Here is an 18,378-nt window from a genome sequence, read left to right on the forward strand (position 1 = left end):
TCTCTTGTGGCATGGTCTGTGTTTGTAAAATCAGGGTAATAGAGTGGTCACTTCATAGATTATGTTACGATTCTGAAAGGCATTTGTCTGGCTTCCACTACTGAATTCCATACAAGTTTTGAAAGAACCAACAATAAGTTTCAAGCTAGGAACTTTTATTTTGGATCACCCAATAGCAGAGGGGCAGCAACTGCCCTGAGCCACTTATAGCCAGGATGTAGCCAAGTTTTGAATTTCAGTTTTTATGCAAGGGAGGGTCACCCAAGGGTAGTGTCAGAGCATATCTGGAGCTGAGGCTATTTTGAGCATGTGCAGTGGGTGATCATGTAGGCTATACACCCCATGCCTCATTAGAATCTTCAGTCTCCTCCCAGGAGTGTGCACTTTAGCATACTAAACACTTCAGGTCAGGTTCTTTTTTTTTTTTAATTTTTAATTTTTAATTTCATTTATTTATTTATTTTTAAAGATTTATTTATTTATTTATAAAAGCACTGGGTACAGTCAGAAGAGCGGGAGGGTGAGAGAATTCACCAGAGCCAAAGCAGGGAGCAGAGTAGGCAGAAGGACCGAAGTACACTGCTGAGGGGAGCAGCGGGCGGCAGGGGAGGTCTGCGCGCCATGTGGGACCCTCCTCCCGTGGCCTGGGAGCAGCCGGGAATCGAACCTGCGCTGCAGAGACTGCGGGCAGCTTCACAACCCAGCACTCAACAGCTGCGCCACCAGGGGAGGCCCTACTCCTGCTATCTTAAGGCCTATAGCTCTCTTTTTGTTTCTCTTGTGGCGATAGGGCTTGCAGTTGGTGAGGATGTTGGTGTGAGCCTGTACAGTCTCTCAGGAAGGGAGTACACAGCCAATTCTCCAAGTTCCTTCAGCATTGTTGAGGTTGTAGCATTGTATTTTAACTACTTTTACCTCTAAAAGATCTAGAAACATTGTGATTCCCAGGGAGACAAATAGTCCTGCGTATATCTGACGGATTAAGGAGTTTAGGGCTGAGTGATAGGGAGGTATCCAAGAGGATTAAGAAGCATGATCAAGTTCCTTGCTCCTGCCAATGGCATTTTCACAAGTATTAGGAGCCTAGGAAAACTGTGTTTCCTTATTGGTGCATCCAGGGTATGATTTCCACCATGGCAGGGTTCCTGAGTAGAATGCCAGGCAGCAAGAGCTTGGGTTGGAGTACAGTAGGTTGGCCAAGGAGTGGGGTAGTAGCAGGGTTTGAGGCAGCTGGACAGGAACACTTGGTAGTGGCTATCTGAAAAACTGCCTTTACCAATGCTTGCGAGTGCACTGTGGGACAAATTGAGTCCCACAGTTATCACATGGAATGCAAGCCAGGAGATGAGGATGTTTGTAAACCATCTAAAGGCTGACAGGAACAAATATTTAGAATTAAACTCGAAGAGCAGCAAGGTGCACTGCAATAAAAGGATTTGGGAAGATTCTGACTTATCTAGTTAGATTTCAGTCCAATTTGCAGGTTAGTCCCACATATTTGTTATGATGTGGTACCTACCAGGATGTGTATGGCAAATCCAACAGGCCTGAGGATAGGTCTGCCAAATAATGTCTTGGGTACGCCCCCCTGCAGGTGTTAAGAGCTCCAGCAGTGGGTGGTACTCTAGGTCCATACCCATAAGGTTACTTACAGTTAGGGGCAGTTTCAATAGCAATTCATCTTTAGCAGCCACTACTGCAGAGGAAAAAGTTCCAGGCAATGAGGCACAGTTAGAGAATAGGCTGAATACAGGCTAGAAGATAAAAGAACAAATACCCATGCATAAGGGCAGATACAGGGTTTTCAAGTTAGGATTACTTACTTTCTTGGGGTTTTCTTTTAAACAGCATAAAAATTATTGAAAAGATTAAGGGACATACTTTATATAAAGCACTTAGCATTATGTTATATGTAGTAAGAGCCCAATATTGGTAATTATCCTATTTACTAAATTAGTTGTCAGCTCCCCTCCACCACCCCTTTCCTCTACTCCACTAGCTCAGGAACCATATCAGCCTGATTCATTTCTGTATTAGCACAACAGGTCTTCCACGCGATTAAAAAAATAAACTGGCACAAAGTCTGGTGTTCTACTTTTACCTTGCTACCTAAACGGCTGCATTAAATCATGCATCCTACCTAAGAGTCATTTACCCTTATGAAAGTGTAGTATTTACCCCAAGAGGTTTTGAATTAATTGAGGATGCATCTGCCAAAGCACATCGCACATTTTTAAAGATTGATTTATTTATGCATACAACAGCTGGGGTACAGGCCAGAGGTATGGGATGAAAGTGTAGTATTTACCTCAAGGGGTTTTGAATTAATTGAGGATGCATCTACCAAAGCACATCGCACATTTTTTAAGATTTATTTATTTATGCATACAACAGCTGGGGTACAGGCCAGAGGTATGGGGATGGTGTGTGTGTGTGTTTGTGAGAGGATTCCCCAGAGACAAAGCGGGGAGCAGAACAGGCAGATCCACCAAAATACACTGCCGAGGGGAGCAGCGGCCGAGTCAGGAGAGGTCTGCGGCGCCATGTGGGTTGCTCCCTGGCCGGCGGGGGATCGAACTCCTGCTGCAGAGGCTGCGGATAGCTTCATAGTGCTGTGCTTAACCCCTTTCGCCACCAGGGAAGCCCCCCCACATCTCACATTTTCAAATGCACAAAAGGCAGGAGTTTATTATTAATTCAGCGAAGCTCCCGAGTCTGTCTCCCCTGCAGCACGTCTCGCCCCGACTCCCCTCCCCCCTCCCTGCACACACCCTCCCTGCGCCCTTGGCCCCCAGTCCGTCGGGGCCTCGGGCGTGGGAGTCTCGTCTCCGCGCGGCTCCCTCAGGGGCCCCGCGCCCTCCTTCCTTCCTCGTCCGGACCGACGCACTTCCGGCGGATGTGGGGGGCAGCCCCGGAAACGGAAGTGATCGGGAGGCCGCCTGACGGTAACGGCGCTGACAGGCCGCTCGCGGAGCTTGTTGAAAATGGTGAGTGAGCCCCGGGTGACCCGAGCGCCCGCGGGCTGGGGCCGGGGCCGGCGGGAAAGGCAGCCGCCTCCCAGCCAGCCCCGCGGCGGCGGTGGGGACCAGGGCGCGGACGAGCGCGGCCTAGGGCGCCATGATCTGTCGAGTCATGGGGACTGGGGTTGGTGGGTCTCGCCCAGGCGGTGCCCGGTGGAGGTCCCGCCAACAGTTCTTCCACGTCATCTTCTTCCATCGCTCTCTCTTCTCTCGGTTTGCGCCCTTCCGCCCCTGAGTCCCCAGGGTTCCCTGCCCCTTCCCCGTAGCTGCGGGGAGGAGGAAAGGACAGAACCGAAAGTGCCGCGCACCGTGGTGTGGCGCTGCCGACTGCCCTGTCGGGAGAACCCCTGGGGGCCCAGAGGCCTCGAACTCTCTGCCTCCGCTGACCCTCGCACAGCCCTGAAAAGCCACAGCTAAAGGGTCTCTTCTGTCGGCACAGCGGTTGAGCGCTGGGTTGCGGAGCTGCCCGCAGCCTCTGCGGCGCCGGTTCGATCCCCGGCTGCTCCCCGGCCACCGGAGGAGGGTCCCACATGGCGCGCAGACCTCTCCTGTCGCCCGCTGCTCCCCTCAGCAGTGTACTTCGGTCCTTCTGCCTGCTCTGCTCCCCGCTCTGGCTCTGGTGAATTCTCTCACCCTCCCGCGCTTCTGACTGTACCCAGTGCTTGTATAAATAAATAAATAAATAAATCTTTTTAAAAAAAAAGCGACAGCTAAAAGGAGCACGTTTTGAAAACTCATTTTTATTCTTCAGACATTTTTGAAAGCTTGGTAGTATGCTAGATGTTGGGGCGGGGGGGACATAGCAGACTGTGGCTTCTTCCTTTTGTCATTTTCCTCAGTGCCTCTCTTTCCCCCCCTTTTTTTACACTTAAAAGTTGTGATATTTGGGAAAGACCGCCGAATGGCCTTTGACCCCGACTTTGATGCCACAGAAAGCTGCTGTTGATAAATACTGCTCATCACTGTGAAGAGGTTTTTTTTTTTTTTTAAACTATTTTTTTTTTTAATAGAGGCATGTTTTATTTATTTATTTATTCATTTGTTTGTTTGTTTGTTTATACATGCACTGGGTACAGTCAGAAGCGCGGGAGGGTGAGAGAATTCACCAGAGCCAGAGCGGGGAGCAGAGCAGGCAGAAGGACCGAAGTACACTGCTGAGGGGAGCAGCGGGCGGCAGGAGAGGTCTGCGCGCCATGTGGGACCCTCCTCCGGTGGCCGGGGAGCAGCCGGGGATCGAACCGGCGCTGCAGAGGCTGCTGGCAGCTTCGCAACCCAGCGCTCAACCGCTGCGCCACCGGGGAGGCCCACTGTGAAGAGGTTTTATAGCCACTCTCAAGTGTAACTAGTGATAACTAATTTTCCATAGATTTTTTTTGTTTTCCTCTGCTACTTTATTGGGAACAGCAAGTACTACTCTTGATATTTTACAGAAGGAAACTGGGAAAATTAGAACAGTGTAACCCCTTTGCTTTGTGGAAGAAGAAACTTCTGTCATTTTTCAATACAGCAACCTGGGAAAAAGAGAATGTTTTTGTAGGAAAGTAACAGGAGATACATTTGGAAAAGTGAAGTCATACAACTGTAGTCCTGTGTTCAGGAACCTGGGGCAGATAAGTGGCTTTATGCCTTGGGCACGGTAACCTGCACTGTATTCCATTCTTTTCCGGATGGACCATGATTTCTGTGTCGAGGAGTTGAAACTGTTGTGTGGGTGCTTGAATTCCAGGCTAAGCACCTTGGACTTTTCTTCAAACAAGACATTGGTGAATCAGTGAAAGGGTTTTTTTTTTTTGTTGTTGTTCGTTTGTTTGTTTTTAGTAGCTTTGGTTGAGGAGGTTATATAATGTATGTATTAGGCAAACCTTGGTATGCAGAATTAGAAAATGAAATCGTCTAGAGGCAAAAACACGGAGTAGAGAGCTGTTGGAAGTTATCCGGCATGGGAACCTGCGCTAGGGTGGTATATTAAAGAAACCCTGGACAGGCTAAAGTATTTTTCCAAATAAAATATACAGATGAGTTAAGATATCAATAAAAAGTTGGTTTCATAGAATAGTTTCTTCAAGAATAGTGTAAGGCTGAATGCTAAAATATTTGTAGCTGCTTTATGTTTTTCTGCAGAATTGCAGGAATTTGTACTTGAGAGATTTGCATGGATATTGTCAGTATCTTGTTTTTACCTGTTGTAACATTTATTACATTTTATTTGATTGTTTTTATAGCAGTACCAGGAATTTCTGAAATTCCTTTTTTTTTTCTTAGCTACTGTGACCTGTCTTCTACCTTCCCTGTCTTTAATATTTTTCATTTTGTGCTTACCATCCCAAACTGAGGGAGAAATCTTTTTAATGAAAGTAATTCTGAGCATGCAGTCATCCTTCTGAGATGGTCAATTTCAGAATAAACCCAACTTTCTTTGTATGTTTAAGACTTTTCATTTTGCCAGTCCTTTGCTCCACTCAGGTATTTAGCCAATCATCTCAAACTACCTGTTCATTTATATTTTTATACCTTTACCCATGTTCTTTCTTTTTCTGTAATGACTTTTCACTCAGCATTCAGCAAAAACCTCAAAAATATATAACTGTACCATGTTTGTCCCACAATTATAATGCTTGAGATTCATTATAATTGACAAAGACCTTATTTTTTCTGTTTAATTCTCAGTGTTTTCACACAGGTGTTTGGTGTGGGTTTTTAACATTTTAAAATTTTTAACAGCATTTTAAATTTTTGTTATAGAATTCTAGAGGACTTGGATCTGAGCTCAAGGACAGTATTCCAGTTACTGAACTGTCAGCAAGTGGACCTTTTGAAAGTCAAGATCGTCTTCGAAAAGGGTACATGGGCGAGTTGTGTCTTTCACTGTTATAATAAAATATTTCTGTAAATTATTTTTCATGTATTTAAAAAATTTTTTTTTCGATAAGTCATAAATGTATATGTGATTTAGAGATATGAAGTCATATATTTCCATCTGGGCCCTGGTGGAAGCTTAGATGTTTTCTATAGTAGAAGCAGTCTTAATTGGAATGGTAGTTTCCCAGGAGAGGGCATCCTCTTAGGAGATGTGAACAAGTAGCATGGTTTGGTAGGAGTTTGATTTTTTGCTACTGATATTTTAGAAAGCAGTTTGTCTCCTTATCTTAATAACTACTGTGGAATAATTCACTTTTCTTTGGGAGACACTTGGACCTAGAAGGTGAGAGCATGGACTCTGCATCAGACTCTTTGGGTTTTGAGCCTGACTCTGCTGTTTACTAGATGTATGCCTTGGGACAAATTTCTTAATTCCTTATGTCTCAGTCCTCAATCTATGAAATAGGGCTGTTGAGAGTATGTAACTTAGTTGAGGAATGAATGAGTTAAGACATAGAAAATACTTAGAACAGGTGATGACAGTAGTAGGTACTCTGTAAGCGTTAGCTAGTATTTTTCTATTCTAACTTCAGCAGATAATTATAACCCTTTTCCTGGATTTGCCTTTTTTTGTTGTTGTTTATGTTTTAGTTTCTGGTACTTTTTCTTGACAGATGGCTTTTCTGCTTAATTAAGGACAATGCCTTTCTCCCATGAGTATCTTGTGTTTTGAATTTCATTTCTAATTTTAAGTTGTTTAATGTAACTGTAGTAGAATGTCATTCTAATACTGGTGTCATTATAGACTACCATTTTATAGTGAAAGATGCAGTACATAGCCTTTGGAATTGGATATATAAATTGATTTACAGCATAAGCATATTCATAGATCAGTCTTTAACCAAGTCCTGGCTTATTTATTCACATGAAATGTTCCTTTTTCTTTCCAGTTAGACTAAGATTGCCATGAGTGGAACCATTTTCAAATTCTACTTCTGGGATAATCCTCTGTATAAAGACAGTATACAATAAATGATTGTCATAGGATTTCTAAAATTTCTTTTCATTCTCAAATGATTTGGATAATAAGATAGTCATCTTTTCATATCTAGTGTTATAAAGACCAGTAGCTTGGTTCTAGCTGTGTGTCATGTAAAACATAGTACTTTGTACATAGTAGATATTTTATAAATGTCAAACACAGTATTCAGCATATGTTAAAGACATAGTCAATACTGAAGATGCATTAAACCTGAACAGAAGAGGCTTGAATAGTTTAAATAAGAAGCATGTCATCAGAATAATAATAATAAGCATACTTTATTAAATTTTGTGAGAGTTCTCCCTAGTACCTGTAATAGAGATATTGTAAAACAATTATTATAAAGTAAATTTGACTCACCCCGCCCCCCTATATGGCATATATTGATAGTTAAATGAATTTTAGTACATGTATCAGTTCCTGTAGCCATCATCATAGTCAAGATACAGGGCAGTTTCATCATCTCAAAAACTCTTTAGTGTTCTATTATAGTTACATCCTTGATAGATGTGATTTTTGAACTTGGGTATTGAGAGATATTTAACCTTCTATTTGAATGTTTATTTTCAGCTTTTCTTGTGTGAAAAATGAACTTCTGCCCAGTCATCCTCTTGAATTGTCAGAAAAAAATGTAAGTATGTTATGTGCACTTTATTAGTATTCTCCAGTAGATAAATACTTTTAATAGTCTTATTATGAAAAAAAATAATATTACTATGGTTTCATTTATTAAGACAGTTCTGATGTTGAGCATTTGACCGTGAAGCATGTTGAGCCTTGTTTTTAATGTCCTTTAGAAGACTTTAAGTGCTCACTTTGGCAGCACATACACTAGAATAGACTTTGAATTAGTGCTAGATTATCATTGCTTCACTAAAGCTCCCTTTCTACACATTCCTCTATTCTTATTTATGGACACTTTAAAAGGTCTGTCCACCTCTTCACTTTTCTCATGATGTTTTCTCATTTGATGACCTTATTTTCTTTTATATTTTTGCTGTTGATCTTCAAGTTCATATCTCTATCCTTGACCTCTTTTTCAAGCCGTCAGTCTCTAAGTTTTGTCTTTTTTTTAAAAGATTTATTTATTTATTTGTACAAGAACTGGGGTACAGTCAGAAGCGCGAGAGGGTGAGAGAATTCACCAGAGCCAGACCGGGGAACAGGACAGACTTGACTGATGAAATACCCTGCTGAGGGGACCAGCGGGCGGCAGGAGAGGTCTGCGTGCCATGTGGGACCCTCGCTGGCGGCCGGGGATCAAACCGGCGCTGCAGAGGCTGCGGGCAGCTTCGCAGCCCTGCACTCAACCGCTGTGCCACTGGGGAGGCCCCATTAGTCTCTAAGTTATTGAGACATGTTCACTTGCTAGACACACTAGGTACACAGATGAGTGTAATATAATTCCCCTACTTATGAAGCTGAAATTTAATGGAAGGAGGAGAAGTGGATAGGGGCTTCCTAAAGTGCTATTGAGGACCAAGGATGGAGCAACCACCTGTGCTTAGGGATGTGGAAGGTATTACAGTTAGGAACATTTGGACCGCTTAGATTGGTATTCACCAGGTAAATGTGGAAAAGTCACTCTCAGAGATAGTATAGTTTATATACATGTTCCAAAGACAACTTAAAGGGTTTTGAAATATACATTTAGAACAAGAAGAAAGAAGTCTCACCACTGGGAACATGTTGCATTGTTACCCAGTTTTTAGCTATCCTATTATGTTGTTTTGATTCCTTTCTCTTTAGTAAGGAAATGATTTTTTATAAAAAGGAGTAGAACAAATAATGTAATAAGGAAATTGAAGTTCAAATTAGATGAGAAAGTAAAGGATTCCTACTTGCTTTAATTACTCTGGTTTCATGCTCCAAGTTGACGTAGAAAGGTTAAGTGTTTTTCAAAGACTTGAGGTTGACCACTGAAAGCTTGTAAACTAGGTTTTGTGGAAGAAAGAGCTGGTATGGATAACTATTTTGATGACTTAGTGAACAGCTTTATAGATGCTACAATAGACCAAAAGACTAGGCCAGAGTTTCAAGAAAAATGCTTAAGTGGATGTGCGGTTCTGCATTTGGCTTCAGAAAATGAACTATGCACATTTACATGGAGTAAAATTTAACTTGTTATGTAAAGTTTAACAATTTTAATTGACTGTTTTTAGTGTAAGCCAGCAGATTGCGTTAGTCACTGGAAAGACCAGTTAATAATGCAATGTTGGACTTTATTAATAATAAGCTGGGACTCAAATCTAGAGAGATACAGTTTTACTTTCCTGTGAGCTAGTGGGGCCATTAGGTTTGGAGGATTGGTTCCGTTTTGAACAATATATGTTTATAGAGAAATTTTGGTAAGTGTGAGTGAGACTGGCCAAAATTGCCAAGAGTCTAAAAATTTTGTAGATCTTATGAAGCCCATCTTACATGTACTGCGTCTGTGTACTCTTCCCTAATGACTTAACCAACTAATGGCAGCCTCTCTCTTGAAATTCTGAGCACTTAATGTAAATCCTTTTGCACAGGTTGCATAATTGACCTGTAGTATGTTTAAATTGGCACCACACTTACTTGTTAAGTACACTCGAGGCGGGTTGTTTAATATCTTGTTTAAGTTTTAGTTTCTTTTTGTAAAATGGAATTAGTCCATCCCTTGGCATATGCTTGCTAAAATTAGTTCTCCATAATTGAGAGCTGCCATGGTAATAGTGATGAAAGAATACTATTACCATCTGCACTGGTGATTCTCAACAAGAAATGATTATGGCCCCTACAGAACATACAGCAATGTTTGATTGTTATAAGTGGTGTTTGGGGGGGGGGGGTGATACTGACATCTAGTGAGGAGAGTCTGCAGATTCTACCGATACTTCTAAATATCCTAGAATGCACAGAGTAGTCCTAATTACCCACAGCAAAGTATTATCTCACTCCAGATATCAGTAGTGCCAAGGGCTGAAAAGCCCTGATCTCTATGTAGTGTCTTTTCTGCTCAGTTCCTACAAGGTATACTGTTGGTTCTGTCTTGTTGTATATGACCATAAAGCCTAACTAACATTTACATATGAGGATTATTCAGTATTTAAAGGAAGCCCTTCAATTAGGATTTCAGATCATATGCTTAAAATACTGCATACTTTTCTTTAAGGAGCATTAGTTACAGTTTTGCTGTGAAGCTAATGTAATTGAGAACCAGATTGCTAGACAGCTTACGTTCAGATTTCATATTTGTGTCCCACAGATCATATCCTAGATGGGCACTTTTCTCAAAAAAATCCTGATTTTTTTGATTATGATATTTTTCTTACGAATGTTAGAAAAAAGTCTTATCCAGAGAGTCCTAATGTACAGGCACATCTCAGATATTTTTTCCTTTCTCTCTCTCTCTCTCTCTTTTAAAGATTTATGTATTTATTTATGGGGTATAGACCAGAGGTACAGTAGGTGAGAGGATTCACTAGAAACAGAGTGAAGAGCAGAACAGGCAGATTGACTGAAATACACTGCTAGGTGGAAAGACAGGAGATGGCTGCCCTGCCATAAGTGGGTTAGCTCTCTGCCGAGGATTGAACTGAGGCTGTGGTGGTGCTGAGATTTAACTCCTGTGCCACCAGAAAGTCCCACCTCAGAGATATTTCAGGTTTGTTATCAGACTACTGCCACTGCAATAATTATTACAGTAAAGCAAATCACATGAATTTTTTGATTTCCCAGTGTATATCAAAATTGCATGTACACTATAATACAGTCTGTTAAGTGTGCAATGTTACGTCTAAAAAACCCCAATGTACATACTCTTTAATATGACAGACACATGAAGTGAGCCCATGCTGTTGGAAAAATGGCACTGAGAGACTTTCCCTACATGGGTAACATCAAATGCAATATTTGAAATGCACAGTAAATCAAATTGCAATAAAATGAAGTATGCCTGTAATAAAAAATGATCACAGAGGTCACTTTTTCTAGTTGTTATTACCTTAACTCAGATAGATCTTTGTAATAGTCCTTAATAGTCCTTTTGGGAAACTGTCCATGAGTCAAGTTGATTCAATGCCTGAAATACATTAACTTGCTATACAAGTTTTTTGGAAGTTATATCAATATTCAGTAAAATTATGATTCCAGGGGAAAAAAGCTTATTAATATTCAATGCAAATTGGACCAAATTTTCATAGTTTTGGGGTTTTTTGCCCCTGGAATGAATCACCCAAAAACATAAGAGTTAGACATTGTAGTTTAACAGGATGATATGATGGTATGGTTATTTGTTTTGTAAAATCCTTTGCAATATATACTGTCATACTTACAAATACATCATTAACTTTTGTCACTGTGTGTAACTTTCTGCATCTCTATACTTTCACGCTACCAGTTTACAATAATTCTAATCAAACAAGTGTGATTATGCTTTGTAAACATACTTTTGCAGTGTGAAAAACATTCCTTATTAGTTTTGTGAATCCAGATTTTAGGTGGTAATTTTATACTGGCGAAGTACAGTGCATGAAGATAAGTACGGTGCATGCTGGGTAAAATATAGAAATACATCTACAATTTTTTGAAGAAGTAGGAAAAATAACATTGTTTTTAATTCTTCTTATGGATATTAAATCCTTCATCTGAATACTGTGTTATATATGTGTCAGTGCCATCTGCTTTGAATGTAGAATGTTGAGTGTGACATTTAAAATTATGTTTGTCTTTTTTTGTTGTAGTTCCGGCTCAACCAGGATAAAATGAATTTTTCCACACTGCGAAACATTCAGGGTCTATTTGCTCCACTGAAATTACAAATGGAATTCAAGGCGGTGCAGCAGGTGAGTTGTGGATGCCGTTTACATGTGCATCTCATATATGTGCTGGTAATCAGTTGGAAGGATTCTTCTATTTTAATATCAGCTGTGTAAACCTTACCTTCTTTTTTCTCCTACAACCTATTCTCCCTTCTCCCTTCTCAGGATAGGATCCTGATTCCTCCTTCATAGAGGGAAACAAGTCTTTAAGTGGAAAACTCCAGATTACAATTTCAGTGTCTGAAAATTTAAACCTGCATTAGCTTTCATGGTTTTCTCCTTTTGGGGGGTTTACAGTGAATTTAAGATGCCTCTAGGAATATCTAAGTGGGGTATATAGTGGGCATTTTGTGTATAGCTAAGCATGTCTGTTGCTCATGAATAAGATCTTCAGAAATGTCTTTCTAAGTGCGTAAAAACTATTTAACTGTTTCTCTTCCTACTCACCTTGGATTTTGCTTGAATTCTGCCACATCATAATGATTAAGGACATTCTCCTTTCTTGATCTTTTCCATAGCTGATACCTTCAACCTTTCTCTATTCTGACTCATCAGCAGCATTTATATATACTTGAACCTCTTGTTCTCTAAACCAAAATTGTGTCCATCTTAAATACCTTTATAGTAATTTCTCTCTCAGTAAGTGTGCTTTTGCAAGTTAAGTTTCTTAAAAAGTTGCCTACATTTGCTGTGTTTACTCCATTACCTCCTATTCACTCAACCTAGTTTTCTGACTTTAATCAAACCAGTGAAACTGCTCGAGTACAGGATGTTTAACAACTGCCTTTTCGTCCCTGCTTTTGATGTTTTCTCAGAATTAATACCTCTGATCAAGTTGTACCTATCATTCCCTTTACTCTCTGGTTTAATTTATAGGCTCGGTGTTTAACTATTTTTAATACTTTCTCTTTCTCCCTTTACCCTCCCACTTTTTATTTATTATTTAATTTTGACAGTCTAGAGGAATTTTTTCATGCTGTAAAAGGTTAAAATATAGGCCATTAGTAATTGAAAAAATGTTTAGTCTGGTTACGTTTTCTTTGGGGGAAAACATCTTAGTTGTCCCCTTAGATTCTGACATTGTGATTATTTAAAGTACAAGTATTATGTAGACATGGAGCACCTATTACTCTTGGTAATATCCAAAATTATATGCATTGATTCCAGTTATAACTGCTGAACAATTAACAAAGAACAGAAAACTGAAAATTTGCTTGGCTACATTAAAGCTTTTTGAATATCAGCTGTGTGCCAGTGACTATACTGTGTTTATACTATATACTATAGTACAAGTTTGAGAGGAAGGTAGCTACTATCCTGTTTCATGATGAGGAAACAGAGAGTTAACACATACAAAGCCATAGGGTTGGTCAGTGGTAAAATGAGAATTTGAATCCAGATCTGCGATTGCACAGCCTGTGGGTTTATCCACTACACATTGGTACCAGTCTCTACTGTGTGTACTTATTAGTCAAAAAAGTGACACCAGTTCAGACTGGCATTGTGTTTTAAAGCCCTGCAGTGACTTTGACCTTTATTTCTGGTTACCACTAATGTTTTCAAGGTTTATAACTAAATCTATACTTTTTTTTTTAAAGATTTTTATTTGTTGTGCATACAAGAACTGGGGTACAGGCTAGCGTTGTGGGAGGTGAGCGGATTCACCAGAGACAGAGTGGTAAATAGAACAGGCAGATTGATTGAAATACACTGCCAGGGGGAGCAGCGGGCAAGTCAGGAGAGGTCTGCTGCACCATGTGGGTAGCTCCCTGGCCGGGGATCGAACCCGTGTTGCAGTGGCTGTGGCTAGCTTCATAGGTTTTGTCTTAACCCCTTGCTCCAGCAAGGAGGCCTTAAATCTATACTTTAAGTAATATAAACAAATAGAATGATCAGTTTACTAAGGAGAATAATACTTTTCACTCATTGGGAATTCAGGAATCTGGTCATTTCACATATTTTCGGAAGGAGACGTGGGTTAGGCACTGGGATATTTCATTTCATCACATGGTATATATATATACTGTGGTATTCCTGGATATAAGCAAAGCTACAAAATATGTGCAAATTAATAAAAGGTATAGTTTCAGTGACTGTGTATTTTGAGTAACATTTTGAGGAGTTTAAAACGTTTGGTTTGTGTTAAATTCATGCTGATATGTTTTTTCCCCATTAGTATTAAAATGATAGTCTACTTAGTTTTGTGAATTTTAGAAACAAAAAAGATAAAATTAGGTCATATATTGTTTTTTTCTGATCTTGTCCTTTCATATTATCCCCAAGGTTCAGCGTCTTCCATTTCTTCCAAGCTCAAACCTTTCACTGGATATTTTGAGAGGTAATGATGAGACTATTGGATTTGAAGATATTCTTAATGGTAAGTGTCATTCAGCACTTTTTTTTGGAACCTCAGTAATGCACAGGCAATGGTAACAAACAAAACTAATAGGATTTTTCATCCACATCTAACTTAAAGTTGATTGGATTCACTTCTGTTTATTCACTACAACAAGATAAATTTAATGGTAATTGTTCTTCAGTTGGTTTTGAAAGTAAGACTTATTTATAAAGTTCTGAGGGTATAGTCATTCAGTCAAGTAATGTTAGTAAGTTTCATGTCCTAAGGATAATGTCTGATATGAGTATAATAGAGTATTCTTAAAGATAGCTTAAACAATGTTGACTGCAATACTCAAAAAGTTTGTGGGATATGACTTTTTAAAACTAGGAAAAAGACAAAAGTTTGTTTTTGGTTTTTTTTAAATAGGCCCTCACAAATTTTGTTTCTATAGAGTAGCAAAGCAGAATTTGTCATTTTTAATGAACTTCGAATAGTTCTATCATGTATAAGATAAATGGCTTTTATGTAAGAACAATACATGCAGCATCCTCTGTTTTCTGGTTCTGAGGAAGTTAAACAACTACAGTTCTGCTCAGTATTGCTTGTGCTTATTACGCCCCCAGCAGTTCAGGAGAAACAGAAAAACCCAACAGGATTAAATTACATTAGTTTTGCTTGGCTACTGATGTCCGGTAAGGAAATATGGTGGACACAACAGAAGTCTCGTGAGGCTCCTCTTTGACTATCTTCTCTGGGGGAGTTTTTTGAATGCTGGAAAACCTGGAAATTTTACTTTTTTACATTGACCTTAGACCTCATTTACAGTTAGAAAGGCGATAGTTCCATACTTTATATATTCTTATCTTTTTTTTGTGTGTGTGTGGGGGGGACCCTTGCCGGTGGCCGGGGATCGAACTAGCACTGCAGAGGCTGCAGGCTGCCTTACAACCCAGCGCTCAACCCTGCGCCACCAGGGGAGGCCCTATATTCTTATCTTTTAATTATAAAAGTCTTTTGTTTAAAAATCAACTCCTATAATTCTGTGTAAAGGAAAAAAATCTGTTTTCTAATGAAGGGGTATATATTAAACAGTTAAACATGTAATTACAAAAGGTGGGAGAGTCACATATCTCTGGTTATGACATAAGTTGATTCCTGAAAGATAGGTGAATTAGTTGAACTAAAACTAGAGACAGAAACAGCAGTATATTCAGGGTCTCCAACCTGAGAACAGCTGAAGAACTCTAGTATTTAAGATCTTATTCTAGTTAAAGGTAACAAGTTAGCCAGTCCTGGTTTCATGGATGTAGGTAGAAAACAAGACTTGAAAAGACAGGACAGTCACCAGAGTATCAATTTTCCTGTTGGTGCCCTGAACCTCATTTGCTACAGGGCAGCAAGAAGAGGATTAAGTCATGCCTGCATATATGGTGGATTTTGTTACAGGAAGAGGAACACCAAGTTAAGAGTGCCCAAATGTTTTATAATAGTCTATAAATCTGTCTTGTGCTCCATAGGAGGTAACAGTCTGTTTTCTGAAGTTGTTCACTTTAGAAAAAGCCATGGAAAGAGTCTAGAACAAAGACAGATACCGTCTCTAGTCCCAGGACTTACAGAATTGTGTGACACTGATTCTGTCTCCTGACACACATACGTGTGTTAAGATCCCCATGGCTGGATTTCTTGAGGAAAGTGGAGTGTGAAGTAGGGTGAGGTTGAAAGGCAGAGTGCAGGGGAGCCAGAATCTTGTGACTACAAAAAAGAAGTTTATTTTTGAGAGTTCAGTGTAAGGCTGTGAAAAGCAATGCAGTGGAAAGCAGTGATGTGATAGGATTTCATATTTAAAAAGATCACAGCTATTTTGTAGACTTCTTTTCATATTGATTCCTTGCCATCTCTCTAAGGTAGACATGAGCTAGAAAGGTTCCCTGAATGGGTAGGTGATTTTTGTTCAGTTGAGAACACTGGATTGCACTTTGGGTAATTCCTCAGTGGGAATTTTGCCTGTTACATACATAGCATTTTATTCTTAATAATTGTAGCAGTAACAGTTGCTGCTTAAGCTACTTTGTTGCATGATAAGGTCAGGAGTCTAGATTGCTGAACTGATGTAACACAGTAATGTCCAGTTTCTTGGGAAATTAGTGAGGAAACATCCAAATTGATCTGTAACTCTTGGTAATAATGATTTTAATGTGAGTGATTATTTTTACTAATTTTACAGTTTATTGAGTTTTTATTGTATTTCTAGTTCTGTGCTGAGGAATAGAGGACAAAAGGAAAAAAGACTTTATTGTCTTTAGGGAGCTTCCTGTTGGTATTCATTTTAAAGACTCTTAGGTGTACTATCACAATAAAAATAAGACTTTTGTCTGACCTATTTATAAAAATAGGAGTGAAGATTTTCAAGGTTTTTTTTTGTTTTAGAATTCTGACTCGTGGTATAATGGAAATGCAATAGAATATAAGCATGAATTCAAAGCAAATGGTGTCCAGCTATGTAATTGTCCTCCCAGTCAAGATATAAAATGTTGTCAACACTCCAGGCACTTCTCCACCCTTGGCCCCAGCCAACCACTAATGCTTTCTGTCACTTTAAATCAGTTTTGTCTACTAGAGGTTTTCATGTGGGTGGAATCGTTGAATTTATCTTTTTTTGAGAAAACTTTAATATGTTTTTTGTTTGTTTTCAGACCCGTCACAAAGTGAACTAATGGGAGAACCACACTTCATGGTTGAATATAAACTCGGTTTACTGTAATGCAGTATGTTCATGAGCACAGAGGCGCTGTTGTTTGTATAGTCTTCTTTTTACTATAATTTTATGTATACAACATTAAAAGTACTGACTGACACATGAGAATTTTTGCCTAAATGGTGTCTCTCATCATTTGAAATTTTTCGGGTCATTGGTTGAAACATACAACAGTTGAAAACACTGAAGGGACATAATTTTAGAACTCCTACTTTAAAACAGTAAAATTCTATCTTTAAAAATGTTAATGAGTACTGTGAAACTGTCCATAGGTTCCAGTTCAACTTATTTTCCATGTATTCCATAAATTTACTTTTAAATAAACATCAATATGACTATAGCCATCAGTGACTTCTTTCAGAATATATACCTGTCATTGATTTTCAGTGCTAACATTTTAAGTATAAAGTAACATACTTATATTGTTACCCTGTTTCAATTTAGCTTTCCAATATTTTGAAGAATAACATTTGCTTTGTTGATGATACTTTAGAATTATAGCTATTTTTGATTCTTTTAGATTAGAAAGCATAGGTTCAAAAGTTTTTTCTCATATCTAAATTGAAGGATAAAGCAACCAGCAAAAGCAGATTAAATTGTATAGATTTAAATATTGTCAAGTAACACTGTTAAAAGTAAAATTCATTTTACTTGATTATATATCACAAGATACTTTAAAAAATTAGTACATTCATGTACACCCACTATGCATCCACAAACAATTCCATGTTATTTTTTCCCCCTTATTTAAAACTAGTTCTTCCAACGATTGTTCTTTCTCATAAGGTGTTCTTTATGATTCTGGTATACAAAAATTGAAGATTCTTGGATTTAATTAGTGGATGGGTCGTCATTGAAGAAAAAGTATTTTTTTAATTTTTTTCAGGAACATTTCTATTGAATAAGGTTTACCACTTACAGCAATATCGCCCCCTCCTCTCTGGGATGGGGGTGTTTCACAATGTCTGCAGACATTTTTTGGTTGTCCCAATTCGGAGTGGAGGGCTGTGCTGTTACTGGAATCTAATAGGAAGAGGCCAGGGTGCTGCTAAACATGCAGTATATACTACATAGATTAGGGTTGTGTAATGAAAGTACTAAAGGAAGATAATTTAAAAGCTCTAAATTTATATTCAAGCAATAGCCCCTGTGTCTTAAAAAAATGTTACTGCAGAATGTTGTAAAGCTTCCTATATCCAAAGTTTGGTCCCTGCAACCAAGACTCATTTGGATCAAGGTATCAATAGTGTCAATGCTGACAGATGATGTATTTTTTAAAAATTGCTCCTGACTGTTAAGAAGACATTTAAAGCCATCTTTACCAACACAGTATTTGTCAACCTGTTTTACATTTAAGTTCTGAGAAAATACAGAGATAAGGTTCACCAATGCATGGTTTCTAGATACACATTCTCTTTTACTAGTTAAGAAAGTTTCATTAATTCTATACTTTAGATCTAGTTCTTCTGTACTTTAGTTCCTGAAAGGATGCCCTTCCTGACCAGTGAGGGAGTACTATAAAGTTAATGACCATAGTTTGAATGGGGAAGCCAGTGCTTTAAACATAAAAT

The 18,378-nt window shown here is 39.0% G+C and overlaps 1 protein-coding gene across 1 annotated transcript; it reads left to right on the plus strand.

Moving 5' to 3' along the window:
- Positions 1–2,816: 2,816 nt before the first annotated feature.
- POMP (proteasome maturation protein) lies at positions 2,817–16,902 on the plus strand. The gene is made up of 6 exons (XM_037527078.2): positions 2,817–2,987; positions 5,763–5,860; positions 7,492–7,552; positions 11,634–11,735; positions 13,995–14,088; positions 16,746–16,902. The coding sequence occupies exons 1-6, from the start codon at positions 2,985–2,987 to the stop codon at positions 16,811–16,813; spliced, it is 426 nt and encodes a 141-aa protein (XP_037382975.1). The 5' UTR covers positions 2,817–2,984; the 3' UTR covers positions 16,814–16,902.
- Positions 16,903–18,378: the final 1,476 nt, after the last annotated feature.

The sequence above is a fragment of the Talpa occidentalis genome, unplaced genomic scaffold (assembly GCF_014898055.3).
Source record: "Talpa occidentalis isolate TD23 unplaced genomic scaffold, MPIMG_talOcc4v2.1 talOcc4.5, whole genome shotgun sequence".
Classification (NCBI taxonomy): Eukaryota; Metazoa; Chordata; class Mammalia; order Eulipotyphla; family Talpidae; genus Talpa; species Talpa occidentalis.

Bases quoted from the DNA above. Each gene is read 5' to 3' on its own strand.
- POMP (XM_037527078.2), top strand. The intron at 5,861-7,491 runs GTACATGGGCGA...GTTTATTTTCAG, and splicing joins CAAGATCGTCTTCGAAAAGG to CTTTTCTTGTGTGAAAAATG. The intron at 11,736-13,994 runs GTGAGTTGTGGA...ATTATCCCCAAG, and splicing joins AATTCAAGGCGGTGCAGCAG to GTTCAGCGTCTTCCATTTCT.